The sequence below is a fragment of the Palaemon carinicauda genome, chromosome 35 (genome assembly GCF_036898095.1).
Source record: "Palaemon carinicauda isolate YSFRI2023 chromosome 35, ASM3689809v2, whole genome shotgun sequence".
Taxonomy (NCBI): domain Eukaryota; kingdom Metazoa; phylum Arthropoda; class Malacostraca; order Decapoda; family Palaemonidae; genus Palaemon; species Palaemon carinicauda.
The window spans coordinates 23,012,258-23,034,461 of NC_090759.1; the positions used below are offsets into that span (position 1 = coordinate 23,012,258).

General features: G+C 36.7%; 1 protein-coding gene across 6 annotated transcripts in view; it reads left to right on the forward strand.

Moving 5' to 3' along the window:
- PlexB (plexin B) overlaps positions 1-22,204 on the forward strand; it is a 447,139-nt gene that overhangs the window by 356,701 nt on the left and 68,234 nt on the right. For 4 of the 6 annotated variants that reach the window (XM_068358836.1, XM_068358833.1, XM_068358837.1 and 1 more), the window contains exons 6-8: positions 695-827; positions 14,394-14,786; positions 16,299-16,955. In XM_068358836.1, the coding sequence (XP_068214937.1) occupies positions 695-827; positions 14,394-14,786; positions 16,299-16,955 (1,183 nt within the window). The remainder of the gene's footprint in view (positions 1-694; positions 828-14,393; positions 14,787-16,298; positions 16,956-22,204) is intronic. The other 2 variants (XM_068358835.1, XM_068358838.1) reach the window with 1 other exon arrangement.

Below are 22,204 nucleotides of genomic sequence, written 5' to 3' on the forward strand. Positions count from 1 at the left end.
AGGAGGGGAGTTCCAGTTTAATTATGGCAGATCAGGTCATTAGGGAGAATCGGGAGCATTAGCGGTTATGGGATGTCATTATTAGAGGGCCACATATTGTAACTCCCGTTTATCCTTGTTTGGCGGCGGAGGATTCAAGGGGGCCTGGGTTTGGGGGAAGGATATGAGAGCACCCCGTCCAATGAGCCATTTGCTAGGATTCTCCTTTATATTCCAATCATTCTTAGGCCTCGAACGTTTGGTCCTTGAAAATTATAGCGGAATCCTTCATTGGCAATAACCTTTGGCATCTTCACTTGTTTGATGCATTATTATAATTTAAGGCAATGGTATAATGTCTTGTTACTTTTTATATGAATTGTTGCTTGTTCCATTCTCATTTTGGTCCTTAATTGTTCATTACTTCTCTTGTAGTTTATTTATTTCCTTATTTCCTTCCCTCACTAGGCTATTTTTCCTTGTTGGAGCCCTTGGGCTTATAACTTCCTGCGTTTCCAAATAGGGTTGTTGCTTTAATAATAATGGTAGTAGTAGTAGTAGTAGTAGTAGTAGTAATGACTTCACTAGTGTAAAATACTGCTGTTTTGACTATCTCTCCAAGGATTATTTTGATTATTGATAAGTAATCAGTATTAATGATATATTCTTGTTCAATCTATCACCAAATTAATGTTATACTCGTTTCTTTTTCCAGATGCACAGTACAAAGCGCATGTCAGAAGGCTACTTTCTCCTCTCCCCGATGGCTGAGTTTCGGATCCGGGCAACAGTGTATCGACTTCGAGATGATCCTTCCGGATCGATTGCCCATCGACCAGATTGCCACCGTAAGTCGATCTTTTAACATTTACGTATATCTTATCTCATAATGACGTCAAGGAAGGGAGTTTAATGTAAACATTGTGTTTTGTTGACAATAATTTTTGGCAAATCTTTTGACATTTATGTATACATCTCTTACTGACTTCAGTGAAGTGTTTAATAATAACAGTAGGATTGGTTGAGGGTTTTTGTTATATAAATCCTTGGAATCTCTTAGTAACTTTAGGGAAGGGTGTTCAATGTAAATATTGTTTTGTTCACAATTATTTATTGGTAAATCTTTTGACATTCATATATACACCTCTTACTGACTTACAGTATGTGAAAAGTGTTTAATAGTAACAGTAGTAGTAGTGGTGGTTTTTTTTTTTTTTTTTTTTTTAGCCACTTCAGTTAAAGGTGTGTTCAATATAAACAGCATTTTCTTTCTTTTTTTTTTTTTTTTGTAAAAAATATTGTCTTCACAGTCTCTATTATTGATACACCTATTATTTATTTTATCGTTATTATTAATGTTAAAAAACTCATGAAATGCATTTGCCCAAAATGTAAGTACTCCTTGCTTGTGTTGTACCATGAAACGTCAAATTACACCATTCCTCTATTTGCATACAGTGCTAAATGTGAAATCCACTGGCTTATGTTTGTTTGTGGAGCTATGTTTTTAAACTTTATATCTGGGCACTTTGCAAGGTGGAAAATTGCAATTTTTATCTTATGTGACTTTCGATATTCGAGTGGTGGATGGTTTTAATTTTCTCAGCTTTTTCCAGGGACCCTGTACCATGGTATATGTAGCGGTTTAATAGCCGTAGCATTTTAATTAAACTCTCGGTAATTTATTTAAAGTGAACTTTAGCTCTGTTACTGCACTGTTCATTGAATTTGGGCAATTGATGATAGGAAATCTAGGGCGTAATTGCAACGTGAATCCTAAAACAACTGGAATACTAAAGTTCCCGTGACTAGGATGAAAAATTGTCATTTCTATTCCAAGCGCACTTTTAAATAAATGTGATACCAGGGCTTTGATACAGTCAAGCTTATCACCAGGAATTACGATTAGGTAGAAATGAAAAGGAATTAATTTATGAACTACAATGTTGAGTATTTGTAACGTACGTGGAGAGAGAGAGAGAGAGAGAGAGAGAGAGAGAGAGAGAGAGAGAGGAGAGAGAGAGAGAGAGAGAGGAGAGAGAGAGAGAGAGAGAATCTTTCGCATGGTTTCACACCGTGTTGTAAAGTGATTAGTTCTTGTCAAGGCGCTCCCGGGTTTAATCCAGAAATGATAGACCATATATATTTTGACTATGGAACGATTTCTCACGTATTTCCAATCTTTCACCTATCTATGTCGAGTTTAACAAAAGCTATGATCCTCAACATTTAGTTAACAAATAGTCGCTTATATTTTTGCATAGGTCAATAATAAAAATTTCTCGTCGCACCTCAGTCGGAGATCGAACGCTAGTCCCTCCCTCTGTTGCAAGATAATATTCGTACCTTTGCCCTGAGAGAGAGAGAGAGAGAGAGAGAGAGAGAGAGAGAGAGAGAGAGAGAGAGAGAGAGAGAGAGAGAGATACAGTCTGGCACAGAAGCAGCGTGATAAGTTGCAGGTAGTGAACCACGTAGGAGCGATTGGAACTATCTCTTAAGGCGTTTCTTTGGTTCGAGCCCTCGGTCACGATTCAGTGTAACCACCACTCATAAATTACCCTCGTGACGTTGGACGTTGCATCCCTGACGTGACTCTCAATGAATGCCATCTTCTGCTCCGGCTCCCAAACACCACTACCAAGTTTCGGGTGGGTAGCCCTCCCCCACCACTCCCACATTACCTCGATGTCTTTCATTCCTGTCTCTATTTACAGGAAATTCTCTTGTATATTTGTTATCAGTCATGAATTCAAGATCTAATTTCTTTATAATTCGGTTCGAGAAGGATTGTGCAATGTCACACACGCAGATGCAAAAGGTTCTTGAACATGTTAATTAAATAAGATATAATACTCTGTAAACTAGTTATAACCCATAGCACCATGAAATATATTGCAGTTAGTTTGACTGTAAATACAAGTCCAAAACCTACTCAAATAACAAAGAAAACGTTTCGAAAACTGGATTTTAGATTACCTGTATAGGGGTGAAACAACGGAATGGACTCTCTCTCTCTCTCTCTCTCTCTCTCTCTCTCTCTCTCTCTCTCTCTCTCTCTCTCTCTCTCTCTCTCTCTCTGAATAAGTGATAGTCCTGATAGTGAAGTATGTGTACTCTAGCATTACCCTGTTAGAGTCCATAGCTGCGTAGATATGGCTTGATGGGTGATGATGGCTCGGGTGTTTATTCACAACTAGAGATTCAATGAGAACAAATTGGATGGTCTCTCTCTCTCTCTCTCTCTCTCTCTCTCTCTCTCTCTCCTCTCTCTCTCTCTCTCTCTCTCTCTCACACACACACACACAAAACGTGTACTCACACACACACACACACACAAAACGTGTACTCACACACACACACACACAAAAACGTGTACGTATTTATATATGAAGTAATGTTATTTTACTGAATAGTTATTGAATTTATCCATATCAGTATTGCTGCATTTTACAACGATATACAGTAAAGAAGAGAATGCTTTTGCTCAAGAACTTTAAAGTGTGATAGATGCAGGCGTGCAATTGCTTAGCTGTTCATTTTTTTTAACGCGTTAACACCTTTATTGAACCAAGAGGGCTATGATTGATACTGGGGATCGTTGCAACAGATGTTGCAGGTAACTTGATGTTAGGTCGTGGCCCTTTTGGGAGAGGTCTGTTTCTTCTTTTGATTTTACATTCAGAAAACGTTCGTGGGGGAAACGTTCCTTTTAGTTGGCAAATGAATATTGGTTTGCTTGCCTTTGTTTGTCCTTTACGTTTCTACTCTTTGGTCTTGATTGATGAAGTTTAGAATTTTGGTGTCAATGTATATTTTTCATTGTATTTCAACTCTGGTTAAGGTAAATGGAGAATTAAAATCTTTTATATAAATCATGATTTGTTTTTGCGGTGCTATTCGCATTGTAGTAATTATATATTAGAATAGCATTGATGGTAGCTCATTCATTTTACATGAGCCGTTCTATTAATTCATTGTTTTAATCATTACTCTTTAGAAAGACATACGATGATGATACTGTTACCACACGTGTAAGACGCATGCTCGTACACTGTTGTTGTTATTTTTTTTCTCTCTCCCCTCGCTCTGATGATCTGTATGCTCTTGCATCATTGTTTTTTTTAATTTTGTGCCGTTCTTCCTTGGAAAGGGTTGTATATGAACTCATGGCCCTTCGAAATAAAATTGGTTGCATCCGTCTCGTCTTTCAGTTATCACGTAACAGGCGCTTTTCACATTTGGTGACCAGCTGAGTGACTGCCCCTTCCCGCTTGCCCCCTCACTGTTGTGCCACACTGTTTGAAGATGCCGCCCAGATGATTCACACAATACTGTATATAAATTGCTACAACACGCGAATGTAATTTGCGTTTATGATTAATGAAGTAAAATGGCTTGTTTTTGTCGAAGTGAATTCTATGTATGTGTAATGTAAAGCGGTAAGGATTAAAAGGGCAAGAAATTGGGTAGATAAGTAGACTGTTTGGAAATAGGTTAGTGTATATGCAAAGACGGAACAAGTTATTTTGAGGTGGTTCGGTATGTTGAAAGAATGGAGTATGGCAGATATTGATTCGAGTGTTTGATTCTGAAATGGAGGGAGGAAAATAGAGCAACGAATTGTTGGGGTCATAGAATCAAGAAGTATCAGAAGAAAGCACATTGACATCAGCGAATACGAAATTACTTGAAAATTCCAGGTGAATCGGGCAGTCAGTATTTGGGAAGTGGTTCGAAACGTAGGTGATATTCATTTTTATGTAGGTGAATGTGGTCGTGAGCCTTTTTTATGGGAATGGCCTAGTACATGATAATTTATTTTTTGTTTAGGAATGTGCTAATTAATGAGTAACATGCTGACAGTTGGAAGGTTGTAAAACAACAGGGCATGTAAGCAAAGAACTACACTTTCCTAAGATTGTCGGACGAGTCTTACTTCGATCCCAACTGGCTGGGTGCTATTGCAGAATTTGCAGTGGGTGGGTTGAATGGTCTTCAGCATGGAGAGAAAATTTCATCTTCGTGAGAACTCCAAATAGCTATTATTTTTATTTGACTACATGTTCTATAAACGTTATCCTCTGTGGGTAATCCAAGAATCACTCTATGTATGATACATGTGATATTTTCCAATATTTCCGAATCTCCTACTTTTATAGTCGTTTTTATATATGGGAATTAATAATGATAGTAATTATTAGTGAAACGTATGAAATGGAGACAGATGTTTCGTCTTTTTTTGCGATTAGGATCACTATATCAGTTTTGAATGATTTAGTTGTTGCTAATGTCTAGTTTGGAGATCAAACTAGACATTGTTTGCCTCATACTTTTTTAATTACTTCTGCAGTTTTCTTCTAGGATATTTTCAGTAGTGTGGTGGCAAGATATTTGTGTTAGACATTTATGAAGGTATTGTGAACAAAAGTAAAATACCTTATGGTCTCCAGGCTAAGTTCATGTATATGTAGCATCCACAGATGTTATATTGCATAACCCTAGCGTCTTTATTTTGTGTCAGTAGTATATCAATGAGTGTTCATGAACATGTGCCAAATATTGAGGTTTTTATGCAAACCTTTCATGGTAATTACTGAGTAGTATTTGTGGCAATTCATCTACACTACGTGATCTAGCGACCCGTTGAATGATATTTCAAACTTGTTTGCATACATACAGTTGCTATTGACTAGTTTCAGGAATCTGCGCTTACCTACACTGATCGAGAAATTAAAACCTTTTCATTGATAGTGTAGCCAATGGAGCGAGTTCTATTTCAAATAATGTATTACACGCAAATAAACACAATAATCAAAATGATTAGTTATTTTGAGAGACCATTTTTTATTCTAGTCTGGGCGCCGTGTGTCGTAAAAGAAAACTGCATAGAATGTATAAAAAGTGGTAAGAATAAGGTCAGTGGTAAATAATATCTCCTAGAAAGAACATTTTTCTCTCTCTCTCTCTCTCTCTCTCTCTCTCTCTCTCTCTCTCTCTCTCTCTCTCTCTCTCTCTCTCTCTCTCTTTGTGGTCTAGAACCATTCCAAGTCTAGCAACAATGGCTGGCACCACACGGTAATTCTAATTAATTATGTGGCCGTCTTCATAAATCGGCCCTGGGAAGATTGTGTCACATGGAGGCAGCATCCTCTCGCCCAGAGTCCTCCTCCTCCTCTTACTCCTACTGTTGTTGCTTTCCCCGTTGCCACAAACACCCTAACTATTGTTTCCTCTCGCTTTAGAATGCTGTGTTGTTGTATATACTTCTGTTTCCTCTCGCCTTTGAATGCTGTGATCTTATATACTTGCAAGTGCGTACTCACTTTGAAGTCTCCTTGTGCTTTGTTGTTTATCGTTTCCAGTTTTAATAGTTTTCGGTTATTTACTTCTTCTTGGGTGTTCTACAAAACTAACGGGTTTCTATGCTTCCTTTTGAGGTCCAAGCCGTTTTAACGGGATTTGTTAGAATTGTCTTTTTATATATGATCTGAAAACGGAAGCTCACCCTGGAATTATTTCCAAAACTACGATTGTTCGTAATGCTCGCTTAACGGATGGTATCTAGGAGTTTGCTTTTCGGAATAAATGTGAAAATTTATTCAGGCTCTTGAGATTTTCACCCTAAAGGCGACGCCCTCCCTGTTGAAATATTCTGTGAGAAAAGGATGTACTTCCGGTGGACCCCCAAAACATTTATCTCCGGGCGATTTATCGACGGTAAAATTCGGTGAGGAATGTAGGAGTACGGGTTTGTCGCGCCAAGAGTTATATTACATTTTACGAGGTGTCTGTTATATGGCTGGTGGTCTCCTTTGGATGGTCCAAGTGATTTGTTCCTGCCAGAACGGAGAATATTGTCCTTCTGGCATCTCTCTCCGCCCTAGGAGGGAAAGTTTCTTGGAGGCCTTTTGTCGACGACGTTTGATATGAATGTTTTGTACCTCACGTGGAATATTGCTTTTGCTTTCATAAATATGTGGCTATATTTAATCATTCCAGTGTTACCCGACTGTGTTTCTTTATTAGTAGTTAAAGAATGATGAAACTTTTGACTCAAAGTAGAGAAACACATTTTCTTTTTGATTATTATTATTATTATTATTATTATTATTATTATTATTATTATTGTTGTTGTTATTCATATTATTATTATTATCATCATCATCATCATCATCATCATCATCATCATCGTCGTCTAAACTACAACCCTAGTCGAAAAAAAGCAGGATGCTAAAACCCAAGGGCTTCAATAGGGAAAAATAATGAGAAAAGTAAATAAGAAAATAAACTGTTTGAGAAAACATTAATAAAGATTAATAAATTTCTTAAGATCAATAACCTCGTCAAAATAAATGTCATACATAAACTAAGAAAAAAAGGCTTAAATTAGCCTGTTCAACATGAAAACATTCGCTGCAAGTTTGAACTTAGAAGTCCAGCGATTCAACTGTCGGATTACGAAGATCATTCCACAATCTAGTCACAGCTTGAATAAAACGTCTCGAATACTGTGTAGTGTTGAGCCTTATTATGAAGGGAAGACTGTTAGAAATAACTGCATAACCAGTACTACGTGCTGGATAGTACAGTCTGGGAAGATCAGAATGCAAAGGATGGTCAGCATTAAGAAAAATTTTATGCAACATACGTAAAGAACTAACTAAACGACGATGCCAGTGATTAATATCCAGATCAGGATTAAGATATTTAATGGACAGCAAGCTTTTTTCAGCAGCTGAAGACCAGACAGAAGGAATAATACTAGACTCGAAACAAGGTATACTGAAGAAATTAAGACATTTCTTCAGGATAGATACATCATCGAAAACCTTAAAAGACTTTCTCACTAAGCTACTTTTATTTATCCAAAAAGAGGTATTGCCTGTTATGAGTTACGGACAATAGATGCGTAAAGGTAATGAGAAATGCTACTCCATAAACATTTCTTAATGACATTAGAATTATTATCTGGACCTAGGATTTTTATTATCGTCTAATGCAACTATTATAAGATACCTGGCTTAGATTTAACATTACTGGCAACAGATAGTATACCGCGAGATTGAAAATAGGCATCTTCTTCAAGGCGACGAGACATCTGTGTGATTCGGATCAGTGGCTTGTGAGTAATATTTTAGTTGATGGTCTCAACAAGATAGAATCTCTCTCTCTCTCTCTCTCTCTCTCTCTCTCTCTCTCTCTCTCTCTCTCTGCCAAAAGTCGTCCAGACATTCCAACACCTCGCTAATGAAACCTGGAAACAAATCTAATGAATTTTAATCAGGACTGCGTCAGGAAATCCATCGTCGGAAGGAAAGAGGGTGAGGGTTTACGGTGTGGGGGTGGGGGGGGAGAGAAGTGCTAGGAGAAGTGCGACTCCTGGTGATTGGGAGGAGGATGAAGGGAGGAGGATGAAGGAAGGAAGGGAAGAAGGGGAAAGTAAGAAGGGGAGGCTTGTGTGAAGATCTCTGGAAACTTTCATGGAACTCTCGTTTTCTTACAACAACTAATCATTTGAATTACAATTCTCTCTCTCTCTCTCTCTCTCTCTCTCTCTCTCTCTCTCTCTCTCTCTCTCTCTCTCTCTCTCTCTCTCTCTAAATTTGTTTTAGCGTTGTAATGCCAGAAGGTTTCTTTACATGTAACCAAAGTATACAGCACTTACGTATTCTAAGTGAGGCTGCAGGTAGGATTGAATGTGAGGTGTATATGTTATGTGATTATCTTGATTCTAATGATATTTATCATTTGTATTTGTAATCATGATTCTCTCATTAAAGCTTTCTCTTAATTTCATAAAATAATGAAATGTGACTAATGTCCAGAAACATCATTCTGCAATTATGCTTCCTAATGGCTAACGTTGTTATTCCATCAACCTATTGGCCCAAAATTCCATTAAATATGTCCAGCATGCACGGAATTAGGCCATATATTGCCTTGCTTAGATTAACATGTCAAGTATTCCCCGTACACAAACATGGAAGTAATTCCATTTACAAAAAATGTGGCAAAATTACTTAATTAGGTAATCGTTGATTGTTGGGGGGAGGCCGATATTGCCCTTTGTGATCATCGGAATGGTTCAGTGCTAATTTAAAGCTTTAAAACATGAACTTCAAAATCATTTTGATCTCTTAATTCAATTCGAAAGTATGATTTACACGCGAATTTGGTGCACGCTTTTCCCCTGAAATGTAATTAGCACTTTCCAAAGGTGAATATTTATCTTGCAAGCAATTCTTGTGAATACATACGCAACTTTGGAAATCCTTAAAGGATCGTGACACTTGTTGCCTATGATTAGTGCAGTCGTTTTGTCCGGCAGGACATTATACTAAATATTAATTCAAGTATTTATAGTGCAGCAACATTTACTTCTTTACTTAGCCCCCTCCTTTCATCCATTTTTATGCATTTAAGTGTTCCACTCCAACCCCCATTTATCCATTTTTATCCATTTAGATAACACGCTTCAAACGCTGCGGGAATGATTTAGACTTATACCCACGTCATGCAAGAGCGATTTCCCAGTAATGGAAGACCCACTTTAAGGGTACTGACTGTCATCCGGAATTGGAAAAGGTGTCATAATGAATAGTCGCTCTCAGACATCATGGACTCTTATATCAAATGTGATTGCATGCCTGGCCAACATCAACGTCATTGCAATGAAGAAGGTGGGAGACGTACGGGGAATTATGATTGCCCTGTACACAGTTTGTACAAAGTACTGTACTCATTTTAGGTTTTGAATTTTAAGGTAAAAATTATGGTCATGATTTGCATTTAGTCATTTCAATGTAATCATTTGCGATCGACAAAGTGCATTAATAAATTTTATTGAAAGTAAATTCGTATGTTTAGAATGCATTATGTATTTAAGCACTTGCCGTTGTTTGTGCGCTGGTAATTTACGGCAACAAATGCATATTGTATTAGTTGAATTATGTGACACATTTTGTTGTAGCTTGCTATCCGTTGTCCATGAATTTAAGATTTAGCTCTGCTATGACTACAATCATTGATAATAGATGCATATGTAATTATTCTTGATTCATTGTTCTTCGAAGAAATACTAAGAAAACGAAACTTTATTATGCTCGTGACAGAAAAAGGTTATTTAAAGGGATGTATATTTTTCATGTAAAATAGTGCAATCTTTTCCTTTTCCTCTGGTTATAAACCCGTGAGAGTATAAGCCTATTAAGTTGTTACGTATTCAATGTTCGTAAACTTTTAAGTGATAAATGGCTATTGATACGAAAACGATGATTGATAGCTTTATCTTCTGGATTGGATGGACGGTCATTTTCACCACATTTTCGAAATTCAATAACAACCTACGGATATTTAAAAACTACAAGTCTAGAGACTCCCAATTGTTTCAGTTGTGGGGAAAGGGGAAACTGGCGTTGCCTAAAATATGAGTATTAATTAAAAATTATACTAGTGAGTGTAAGTTTAATCCATTTGAAATTATACTATTGAAATGTTCATACGACACTGAAGGTATTACAGGATGTTCCAGTTGGTGGTTATGAACACACAATAGAATGGGATATTAGATTCTTTATTAGGATTGAGACTAATGGCACTGGTCAAGCACGTTAAGTCTCGTAATATCTATTTTTTTTTTATAGGAAAAAAAAACAAATATAAAATAAAGTTTTAAGTCATATATAATGTGCAGTTGGACACTGGGATTTCTGACACACGTGGCCCTCAAGAAAAGCACCCTGTCATGCCCTTGCTGCTCGTTGAGTTTTTGTATGTCACTCCGCCACCACCATCTCTCCGTACTCTGTTTTGTTACTAGCCGGTCAGTAGGGGAGTGGAAAGGTGCATTTCCTCAGAGCTATGTGTCTTTTAGTTGGCAGAGTATTAAATTTATTACCTCAGAAAAGAGTGACCTGGTAATTATGCAAGGGATGAAACTTTGGTATACAGGAGGTAGAAATGTAGCCTAGAAAATTTTCATTTGGTTATCGGGGAAGTTGAGATTGATAAACTACAAATCGCTATGAATTAGTTCAGAATTTTAAGATTGGGTATATTTTTGTTCGCGTGTCTATACTCAATTCCTTACATCTTTCTTGTTCCAGCGTAAAGTCCCCCACCTCTCTCTCTCTCTCTCTCTCTCTCTCTCTCTCTCTCTCTCTCTCTCTCTCTCTCCATCCTCGTGATTTACTCCAGGGCCAAACTGCTTTCTTGCATATGTTACAACGAGACGCCAGTCATTCCATTTCGACCATTTTTTCTTGCTCTCGCTTTGTCGCCCTTGGGGACTAGTGGCCTAGAGGCGAAATTCATTTGACCTTCGCCTGTGTGTTGCTCTCCTTCGAACTCACCCCCTCCCACCATCCCCACTGCTAATCAATCTAATCTAGAAATAGAGAGAAGAAATTTCGATTTTATCACTTCTGGGAATATTTTAAGAATAGAGAAAGAGACAGCTGTATACAGATGTTACGGTATAAGGTTTTGGGAATTAAATGACGTATAGAGTCTTCATCCCTTTATTTATATATGCAGTGTAGTGTGTGTGTGTATATATATATATATATATATATATATATATATACAGAATTTATTTTGTTTATATATCTAATTTTGGAACGCGTAACTTTCTCCTTCCAGTTTTCCTAGACTTGTGTTTCTCTTTGGAGAGTACGGAATTATTCATTATTGTTTTAAATGCGTCTACCGTAGGATAATCGTTTTCGTCATCAAGTACACCGTAGAATAGAATGTCATTACGTTATTGGTTTTAGGGGATAGTCTGTGTGTTGTTTCAAGTTCCGGAAGTTTATCAATTAAGTCGACTTTGATCCCTTGCATTACTAACGAGGGAATTATGCATAGATAGTAGGAGTTAGTTTGCACTGACGTCAAATCGAAACATTGATTATGTATTAGGAAGAGATACCTTATTTGGATTTGAACTTTCAGTACTTCACATGTATATAGTGTGTTCTGATCTGGGTGAACGAATTAAACTAAGAAGCCTTTGAATGGTCTGGCACGGTACTTCAACTCCGCTGCTTTAAAAACTCTTCCCCAGCCGATCGTTTTTTTTTTTTTTTTAACTTATTTTCGTTTGGCCCCAGTCAGTAGTATTTCAGCTCATGAATTTCAGATTTTTTTTTATTTACTGTTGTTAGCTTTGTAATACTTAAAGTTATCTTATGCATTTGTTAGAATCTTGTTTTATTTACGAGAACCGTGTTCGTGATATGATGCTTATTTCATGTAGCTTTACCGTTGGTATAGCTGAACTCAACACACGTCGTAACTCCGCCTTCGTAGATCTACCAAAGCTTTGAAGATGATGCACCGGCCTATATTCTTTGTTTGATTAATTAGTTTTCAGCCTTTTTTTATAGTTTCCCAACTAGTGAAGTACTGCATGTTAATGTTAGAACCATTTTCTACAGTGCTTTGATTTGTCGTGAGTACTATCTATCTATCTATCTATCTATATATATATATATATATATATATATATATATATATATATATATATATATGATTTACATACCGTTTGTGTCAAGAATATTAAAACTCACATCTTCCATATTATGAATATTTTAGACATGACCAGAACAAGAAAGACTAGTAAAAGATTTTCTCTATATCCGTGTGCGCATGGAAGAGGTAGTGTGAGAATATTGGCTGGTCTTTTGTCTTCTCCCCAATCCGATCAAATCAGTTGTCGTCGTCCTCCTCCTGCATTTTAACACCTCATTTAGCCTGCACCAAGGCAATCTCTTTAGTGAGAAGCCGGTGCAGGGGCCTGAATGAAAGGGGTGGGGGGGGGGGGGCAGGCTTTAGTTGGTTGGATGAGCAAAATACTGAAAAATGGGAAATAGGTGTTGGAAGCAGCTAAATTAGGTTTTGGGGATGGATCAGTTGGTAGTGGAAAGAGCCGAGGACACACTGACAGACTTAAGAGATGGTTACTAATTAGCAGCAGCAGCAGTGCTGGTGGTACAAGAACTGACTCATTTCTTTCCCCCATTTTCATTGTTTTGCTTCCCCTCTCTTCTTAAAAGAGTTACGTTTATGGCTTCCTGATACAATGGGCTACTTTCGGTCCTTTGACATTTCATTCAGGGGGTCTGAATTTATGTACATGAAATGCGATGCTTTGTTCATGTAATCACTGTTCAGGCGTTAAAGAATTAATGATGAAATACCACCACGTAGACTTTGTTTACCAGAGAGTACATTAGACTTTACGTCACCTTGTAGGACTTCTATATTTTGATAGTGTTATTGTAATAGCGTCGCTTCAGAATCTGAAGTCTAGCTTTCCAAGAAAATAATGATTTAACACCAATGGTGATCTCTTAGCTCAAGTGTAAAGAAAATTCGAAATAGACAGAAGTGTAAAAGTTTCCAATATAATCTCCACACTATTCTGTGAAAGAAACTTCACCTTTTAAAACTGAAAGAACCACATTGTTGGGAATGTACGAACAAGCTTTTCCTATTTTATCAGCACACCCCCTCCAAACTTCCCTTATCCTTCAGAGACTTTAGTATGTCAGGTCGTAAGCCTATAAGGTGTTCTTCCCACAACACAAATCCTCTCGTAGGGGTCTTGACTGGCCCTTTCTTTCCGCCTGCGTGATAAATTTCGTTTTTTAGGGGGTCCACGGAGGGAGTCTTTAGGGCGCTGGTGGCACGGGACGGTGCATGCATCCCACCAAATCGCTTCGGAAGGGGATGGAGCCATTTCTTTGGCTCTTGAGTGGCCTTTGGGGGATAGGGAAAGTGTGAAATTGGGAGAGTGAGGGGCATAAAGAATAGATGGGATCTCCCCAGAGAAGTATTTTGGACATCTTTTAGTGTGTATTCTAGTCTGCCTCTTTTAAGGATGGGGATGGGGTGTCTGGAGCAGAGGGGATTCGGTACCTCTGAAGGGAAATGGGGCGTGGTCGTAAGACAAGCGAGATTGTTCAATATCACATATATGTTGAGGAAGCGTTTTATCGTGTGGTTCGATGGCGATAGGTCGGGATAACTGACGGACTTTAGTATGTTTTATTTGCAATAACTTTACGTTTAAGTAGATCGTTGACTCTTTTTTTGGGCATAGGTTTAGATCGTTTTGTTTGACCATATATGTGTGTATATGTTTACTGTGTAAATGTATATATATATATATATATATATATATAATATATATATATATATATATATATATATATATATATATGGTCAAATAAAACGATCTAAACCTATGCCCAAAAAGGGTCAGCGATCTACTTAACGTAAAGTTATTGCAAATATATATATATATATATATATATATATATATATATATATGTATGTGTGTGTGTGTGTTTGTGTGTGTAATCAATTACAAATGAATCGTCACATTAAAAGTGTGTCCTTTTTCATTTCAGGTCCAGTTAACAATTCGCACCTTACCTGAATTGCCAGCAGGTGCCAAGTACCAGTGCGTCTGGGGCTTGGCGCCTCCCGAAGACGCCACAGTGACCTCCTCTGGGTTGAGATGCAAGACGCCCGCCAGGACCTACCGCCCTTCAATTCCTGCCCACCATGACCACGTGTTAGTGCCCCTGGCGGTCAGATCGAGTGAGACCAACAAGGACTTTGTCTCTCGGAACTTCGCCTTCTACGACTGCAGCAGGCACAACACTTGCGGCACCTGCGTCAAGAGCGACTGGGCGTGCAATTGGTGCGTCTACGAGAACACTTGCACCCACAATGCATCGTCGTGCAGCGGTAACGTCGTGTCCGGGGAAAACGTAAGCATCCTGCAGCTGCTGAGAGAGGTGTGTTGGGCCGGGTGACGTGCATGGCTCGGGTGGCATCTACGCCATTTCCAAACTATTAAAAAAAAAAGATATTTAGTCTTTGTATTTTCCAGTAAATTAAACATCTCACAGCTATTAGTATTTGATGCTACTGATTGTTACTAACCGCAAAAGCACCTCATTGACGTATCTAATGTTGGCCCCTCATGTAGTGTTTGCGATTTAATTTTCTTTTTTATTTAGAGTAAGGGTAAATTCATATTTAATATTCATAGAATTTTGCATTTGAACCCTTTAAAAAGGGCAGCGCGTCCATTACATTAATATTTTTGAAATTTCAAGGAGCAGGGAGAATTTATCCGAATTCATTAATTTGTAAACGTTTTCTTATTCTTTGGAGTATTTATCAATTCATATGGAGAAAAATAATCAACTTGTGTATATATAATTCTCATTTGGCATGTTCAATTAATGTCATACTTTTGTTCTTTGAAATGGATATAGATAATTGTTGTTTATATTTATTAAAGGAAAGGTTTTTATGGTATCGTGTTAGAGATAGTTTACTAGTTTTTTTTTCGTCATTTTCAGTATTTATCGTGTAATAAGATCATCAAGTTTAATTACTAATTAGCATAGGGGCTATTTTTATGCATTTAATTAGGGTCAGGTTTACGATAATGATGAGAGGGCTTAACGCTTAAAATGAGAGCTTTATTGGCTGTGCTTGAAGTATGGTAAACTAAACCTCAATCTGTTTGAGTAATGTAATGAATGTTATGGATAATTATCATTATTCATTGTGTAGTTAAACGAATTTCAATGCTTTTGTGAATTATGCTAACTAACGCTGACACTAATTTGATCGAATCTCTCTATAGTATGTCTTCTCACGCAGTGTATTTATTTTTTGTAGCTTGCAGTATGTCTTTGCCTTGTGAAACGCTTGCCAAAAAAAAAAAAAAAAAGAATCCATTATGCCTTGCACCCACTCATGATCTAACACACTTCTATCGACTTTTTCGGTGAGCATCTTGTGTCAAGTCGTAGAGCTGCTTTGTTACTAACTTGGATCATTCGTCAGTGTCCTCTCTTTGTATGTCATTGACGTGTGGCCAATCGTGCAGTAATTGCTGTAAACAAATCATCCAAGACTGAGCAGACCAGCAATTGGTAGTGTTTAATGCATCGGTGCCTGAAATAAGTATGAGCCATCAACAGGCATGATGGGTTTGTCTGAATTTACTCGTCAAATCTAGTAGTATTCAGTGCTTTTTATGTGTAAACATAATAGCCTTTGCTTGTATTTTAATGTAGTCGCTTTTCACTCATTTCATTTAGTTTTACTTGAATATATTCGAGTCGCTGTTTGTGATGGCAATAACTTGAATACTCTGAATAAGAGTTTGCTACTGACATGGGAATAATCGAAGGTTGCTTATATTACCACAAAACAACGAGAAAATATTATGGCTACACATTAATTCTCTAGATGTTTTAATGCTTTTATTTTCCCCTCTGACCAAACAGAACCCTGCACAGCTCTCCTCTCATGGATCCGGATTTTGCCCGAGATTTTTCAACGATCAAACGCAGCTTTTGGCGGCAGATGGCGCCAAATCCGAGTTGCAACTACTTGTCGAAAATCTGCCTGTCCCACGTGTGGGCCAATTAGGTTTTCAGTGCGTAGTGAGTATAGAGGGTGCCACTATGGTTGTCGGTGCCAGGGTCTTGGGCATTGCCGAGGATGATGACTCCAATCCCTTGCCTTCAACCACTGTCTCAAGCTCCCAGCTACAACAGCAACACAGACGTTTGCAGAAGGTGATATGCGAACCGACAGTATACCGATACGAGAGTGGTGAGGGAGAATACGAGGCGAAAGTCACTTTAGTTTGGAATCGTGACCATGTTGTGGATTCAAGATCACTGACCTTGTACAAGTGTGGTGTTTTAGGAGCCCATAGAGGTCACCACGACTGTTCTCTGTGTGTCACTCGCCATCCGAGGTATAAGTGCACTTGGTGTGGCGCAGCTTGCAGATATGCTCCTCACTGCCCAAACTCACATCCAGTTGTAGCAGCCTCGTCTACGGGCGGTGGGTCAGCCCAACCCACCTCGCTTGCAGGTCGGTTCGACGACAACGATGCCCGCTTGAGCCAGTGTCCTACTCCTAGAATTGATGTGGTAAGTAAAGCTCGCTCTCTCTCTCTCTCTCTCTCTCTCTCTCTCTCTCTCTCTGGTAGTCTTTTGCAGTCATCTTAAACTAAATTGGCATAAAGGCCATTTGCCTTTAAAACACATGAAAATGCCACTAGGTCAATACGAAAAATAACACCATGTATACCCAAAGGCACTCTTGTGCTTATTTTTGTCTAACCACTCAGGAAGCTCCAAAAACAGGTAATTTTCCGTATGTCTTTTGCATGTATTAAATTTTTTTTTACTTACCAATTCTTAATATCACTGCCTGCATGCGCATAACAGTGAAAATTCCTCAATATCCAACCTTTCTTTTTAATACTGAAAAAAATGCCTAGTTTTATTATGTTTTCTCCATGGGCCCTAAATAACGGATCATCTTTAAACCCAAATTTTGACCACTGAAAGTAACGTCTCGCTTCTGGGTATAGTCTGGACTCTTTCTTCTTACTCACGTTGGCCATTTCTTAATTGAAATTTGATAAGGAAAAACGAGAGGCTAGCGGTGTCAAGTAACATCGTGATAAGAGATGTTCGTCTTTAATCTATCTTAGTAATTTTGGTTGAACCAGAATAAACCGGAAAGTACGTCAGGTGATACTTTAAATGTGAAGTGAATGGTAATTCTTATACCACGTGTAATACTTTTCCAGAAAGATAGAGATATTACTTTTAAGGAGGAAATGCATTGATAGATACTACACTCCGGAAATGAATGTTTGAAAGTTTTTACGATGGAAGTTTATCCTTAATCTTAAGTGTTTGGGGGAACACTACAAAAGGTGTTTACCTAAGGGTCCAAAATGAAACTTAATTTGGACCACGACCACCTTCATGCGATGGATTTACATGTTATGTTACATATACAAATACTTGCTTACGTGTTTTTCGTGTACAAAATGTGATAGCCCTTGGAACTATTCGGTAAAAGGTATCTTCCACCGTTCCTCATCATTCTGTAGTGACATTGAATTATACGACGCTCCTTTGAATCTCTCTCTCTCTCTCTCTCTCTCTCTCTCTCTCTCTCTCTCTCTGGCTATGCCCAAAATGCAGATTTCTTATTGGCGCGGGTTTAATCTATTTCTCTCTCTCGTATTGCTTTCTATGTTTACGGGCTTTCCTGGAACGCATTTATCAAGGTTGATATATTTGTGTGTTTTGTATCACGTCTTGGGATTCTGCTCTCTCTCTCTCTCTCTCTCTCTCTCTCTCTCTCTCTCTCTCTCTGTGGTATGGCTTAATACTTACTTGAGTGATAACCATTGTGTGAATAAAAAAGAAATTAACTATCATTTAGCTTTTGCTGATTTCATTCTGACTTTATTTAGTTATATATGTATTTATTTACTCGCATTTATTTTATTCATTCGCATTTCTTTTTATTCATTCATTTATTCCTGCATTCATTGAAAATATGAATATATATATACTTTTTTCAATTTGAGTGTTCGTTTCTCTCACTTTACTCAACTAGATTTAATTGGTTTTGCAGTTAAGCCACCCAAGTTGATTGTTTTAGCAATTTGTTAATAGTTTGGCCATGTGTATATTTTTCTATATAAAATTTGATTGTTTCTTCGTGCGTGCGAAATGAATTTTACATTAAGTGTTTTGAGATATTTTGCATTTTCCTTTTTTTTTTTCATTGCGAATTTAAATGGCATTAATCCAATTTTTGAAATTGTAACCGAAATGAATATTTATTTTCCATTATATTTCCAAATTTTTTAGTGTTTTTATTTTAATTTATGAAATAGAGGCCAGCATATTTTCCTCTGACATTTCTTTCATATTTTTTTCAGCAGTTACGACATATTGTTAGCAATGAAATGACTGTCATATAAAGATTTTGTATAGATTTTTTAGCATTGTGTGTTTATTTGTCTCTCTCGTATATGTGTATTGTAGACGCGGCGCCACGCCAAGTTATTTTTGTATATATGCAAGAGGGCGCAAGTTGTGCGACCTCCTTGACACTCTCCTGATAGATTTTGACGGATGAACATAAGACTTAGATGAATCTCTCTCTCTCTCTCTCTCTCTCTCTCTCTCTCTCTCTCTCTCTCTCTCTTTCTCTCTCTCTCTCTCTCTCGTGTTATTTTTTATTTCAAAAAGTGTACTATATATTTGCCGTGAACACTACACACACACACACATACACACACACATATATATATATATACATATATATATATTCATATATATGTAAATATATGTATACATATATATGTATATATATACATATATATGTATATATATACATATATATATATATATATATATATATATATGTGTGTGTGTGTGTGTGTTTGATAAGTCTGAGTAAATGCAAACGAACAAGAACATTTATTTAGGGCTTCATTAATTATTCATTTATATATATATACATATATATATATATATATATATATATATATGTAAATGAATAATTAATGAAGTAATATATATATATATATATATATATATATATATATATATATATATATATATGTGTGTGTGTGTGTCTTTGTGTGTGTGATGATAAGCAATTACTCCTTCCTTTCTATGCCAATGCAATCTTTTTACAAGTCCTAATCTTATTCTCTTAATGATCTTACTTCTCGTTGATTGCTTATATTACCTTTAACGATCTGATCCCCCTTAAACTCACCAATTGCCTTCATTAAAACTTTGGGGTTCGTGATTATCTCCCTGGTACGCTAGGAGTTACGAATACATAAAAATTTCACCCGTCTTCAGCAGGTTTATTGTATGGAAATAAGATAGCCTTGAACTATTTTTCTAGCAAAATTTACACAATGATGGTTTTCCATATTCATTATCTCTCTCGCATCTTAATTTTTTAAACTTAAAACTTACCCGCTGGTTATATAAAAATGGCGTCCAGGCACTTTAGCCATGATAACTTATATAACCAGCGGGTAAGTATGTTAAAAAATTTATTTTATTATGAAAATATCATTTTTCAACAAAAAAATTTATTTTATTATGAAAATATCATTTTTCAACATAATAACCCGGTGGTTATATAAGTTATCATGACTAAAGTCCCAGGACGCCATTCTTATATAACCAGCGGCTAAGTATGTTAAAAAAATTATTTTATGAAAATATAATTTTTATTTATTAAAAACTTATCAAGAATCTCCCGTACATATGAACTACTAAAACCTCCTTGCATTTTAATATCATTGATCCTATTCTTTTTTTTTTTATCCAATATGTGCCCAAATGAAATTTAGATTAGTAATTAAGGACTATTTTTGTTACATCGACAAATGAATGTTGATACACATACCTAAGGTTACCGATTGATTCGAATGGATAATATATAGCCAAGAAGATAAGTCTTATTTATCTGAAGATTCAGTTGCATGTAACATAATTTTGTATTGCTCATGCAATATAACATTATTATAAAATGCTTCTGTTTACGGCACTTTAAATTTTTCATAAAACATTATTCTCTCTCTCTCTCTCTCTCTCTCTCTCTCTCTCTCTCTCTCTCTCTCTCTCTCTCTCTCTCTCTCTCTCTCTCTCTCTCTCTCTCTAACACTAAAGTTTCCATGAAATATTTTTCTCCAATTTTAAATTTTCCATTCACTTTTTAAATTTTTCATTTACATTTTAAATTTGTCATTAAATCTCTCTCTCTCTCTCTCTCTCTCTCTCTCTCTCTCTCTCTCTCTCTCTCTCTCATCGGGGAGAATAAAGAATACCGAGATATTACCTCTTGTATTGCCGCCTTCGGAATTTATCGCTTCACTCTTTCGATTGGGTGTATAGACTCCTGGGAATAATCCTGACGAAGGAACTTGCTCGTCGTCTGGGGAAAATAAGTTTGTCTCCACTTCGGGAGGGAGATATTTCTCTCTCAGGAAGCTATAATGGCCTCGTTCTGGGCAAGATAAATCATTATTAAGAGGATGAACCCGAAGTATTAAGGGTATAAGCCAGAAGTCGACGCTTGAGGTACAGCCGCACCAACGTAATTTAAGGTCTTGTGTGGTTTTGATTAAGAAGGGAGTGTCAATCAAAGGGATCTTCTTTTTAAGTGTTGGCTTAACGTGTCTGAACATTGCCCTGATTAAAACTGTAAGTTAATGTGGGCTTTATCGTTTTCTGGGATTTCATATATAAAAAGTTTATACGAAGTTAACAAACAAAGAAAAATAGTGAACCAGAGCGTAATGGTGATTGTAATTTATCTTATATAAAATCTATTTAAACCGGAATTATATCTTGTGGAATTACTTAATATTTGGTCATTCAAGTCATCATTTTGTCTCTTTTACTGACGAATTTTAATATATATCTCTTTACTAATAACATACTTCAAGTTTTTTGTCCGTGAAAACTGTCGACTAAATTAATTTTCATTATCGCAAACATAAGAATATTTTGTTTTTATTTTAAGTCTACATTACCATGATTATACTTTCTTTTCCTACTTCATGAAATTTGACAAAAAGATACCCCTGTGCTCTCTTATGATAATTTCAAACTGTTTCAATATATCACTTCACCAGTTTTCAGTCCTATTTCACCACAAGGCCTTGTGAGTCCATGTTAACCATGGGGATATGTTACATGTAAAATAGAAAACGTCTACATTAGGATTTTTTTACGTTATAGGAAAGGCATTAGAACGGGAATTGACAATGTTTGTCTGTAATCTGGTTTGAAAACTATAATACATTGACGTAAAACCATTATTAAGAAAAAAAAATGAAATTGTAGATTTGATATATTTAATTGGCAATGCTTCCGGTTATGGTACTTCAAGTAATATGGGAATTGATTGAGATATCTAATTATTATTTTCATGTTATTTTAGAAATGAATAATTGGCTAAATGACATAACCTATTGCAATAAGAATAAATTTGAAGTTTACTTAGATTTTAACACCAACTTTCTGCTTATTGTGTTTTCGGTTTTTATTCCGCAAACTTTATTAGATTATTTTTAGAGAATTTTGGGAAGCATTGCAGATTTTTAAAAAGAGGATTTTTGCTTAATGCACCCTAAAAATACAATTAATTACCATAAACTCGTGAGGCATGTTTTTGATAAGCCGTTCAACCTTGAGTAAACCTGTCTCGTTTTTTCTCTATTCCTTTCAAGTCCACAGTTAAGCGTGAGGCGCAGTCGGGGAGTTTTATCCTTTAACATCTTTTAGCTGAATTGTCAAAGGGACGTCGTCTCATTTATAACTGATGGATGTGGGTT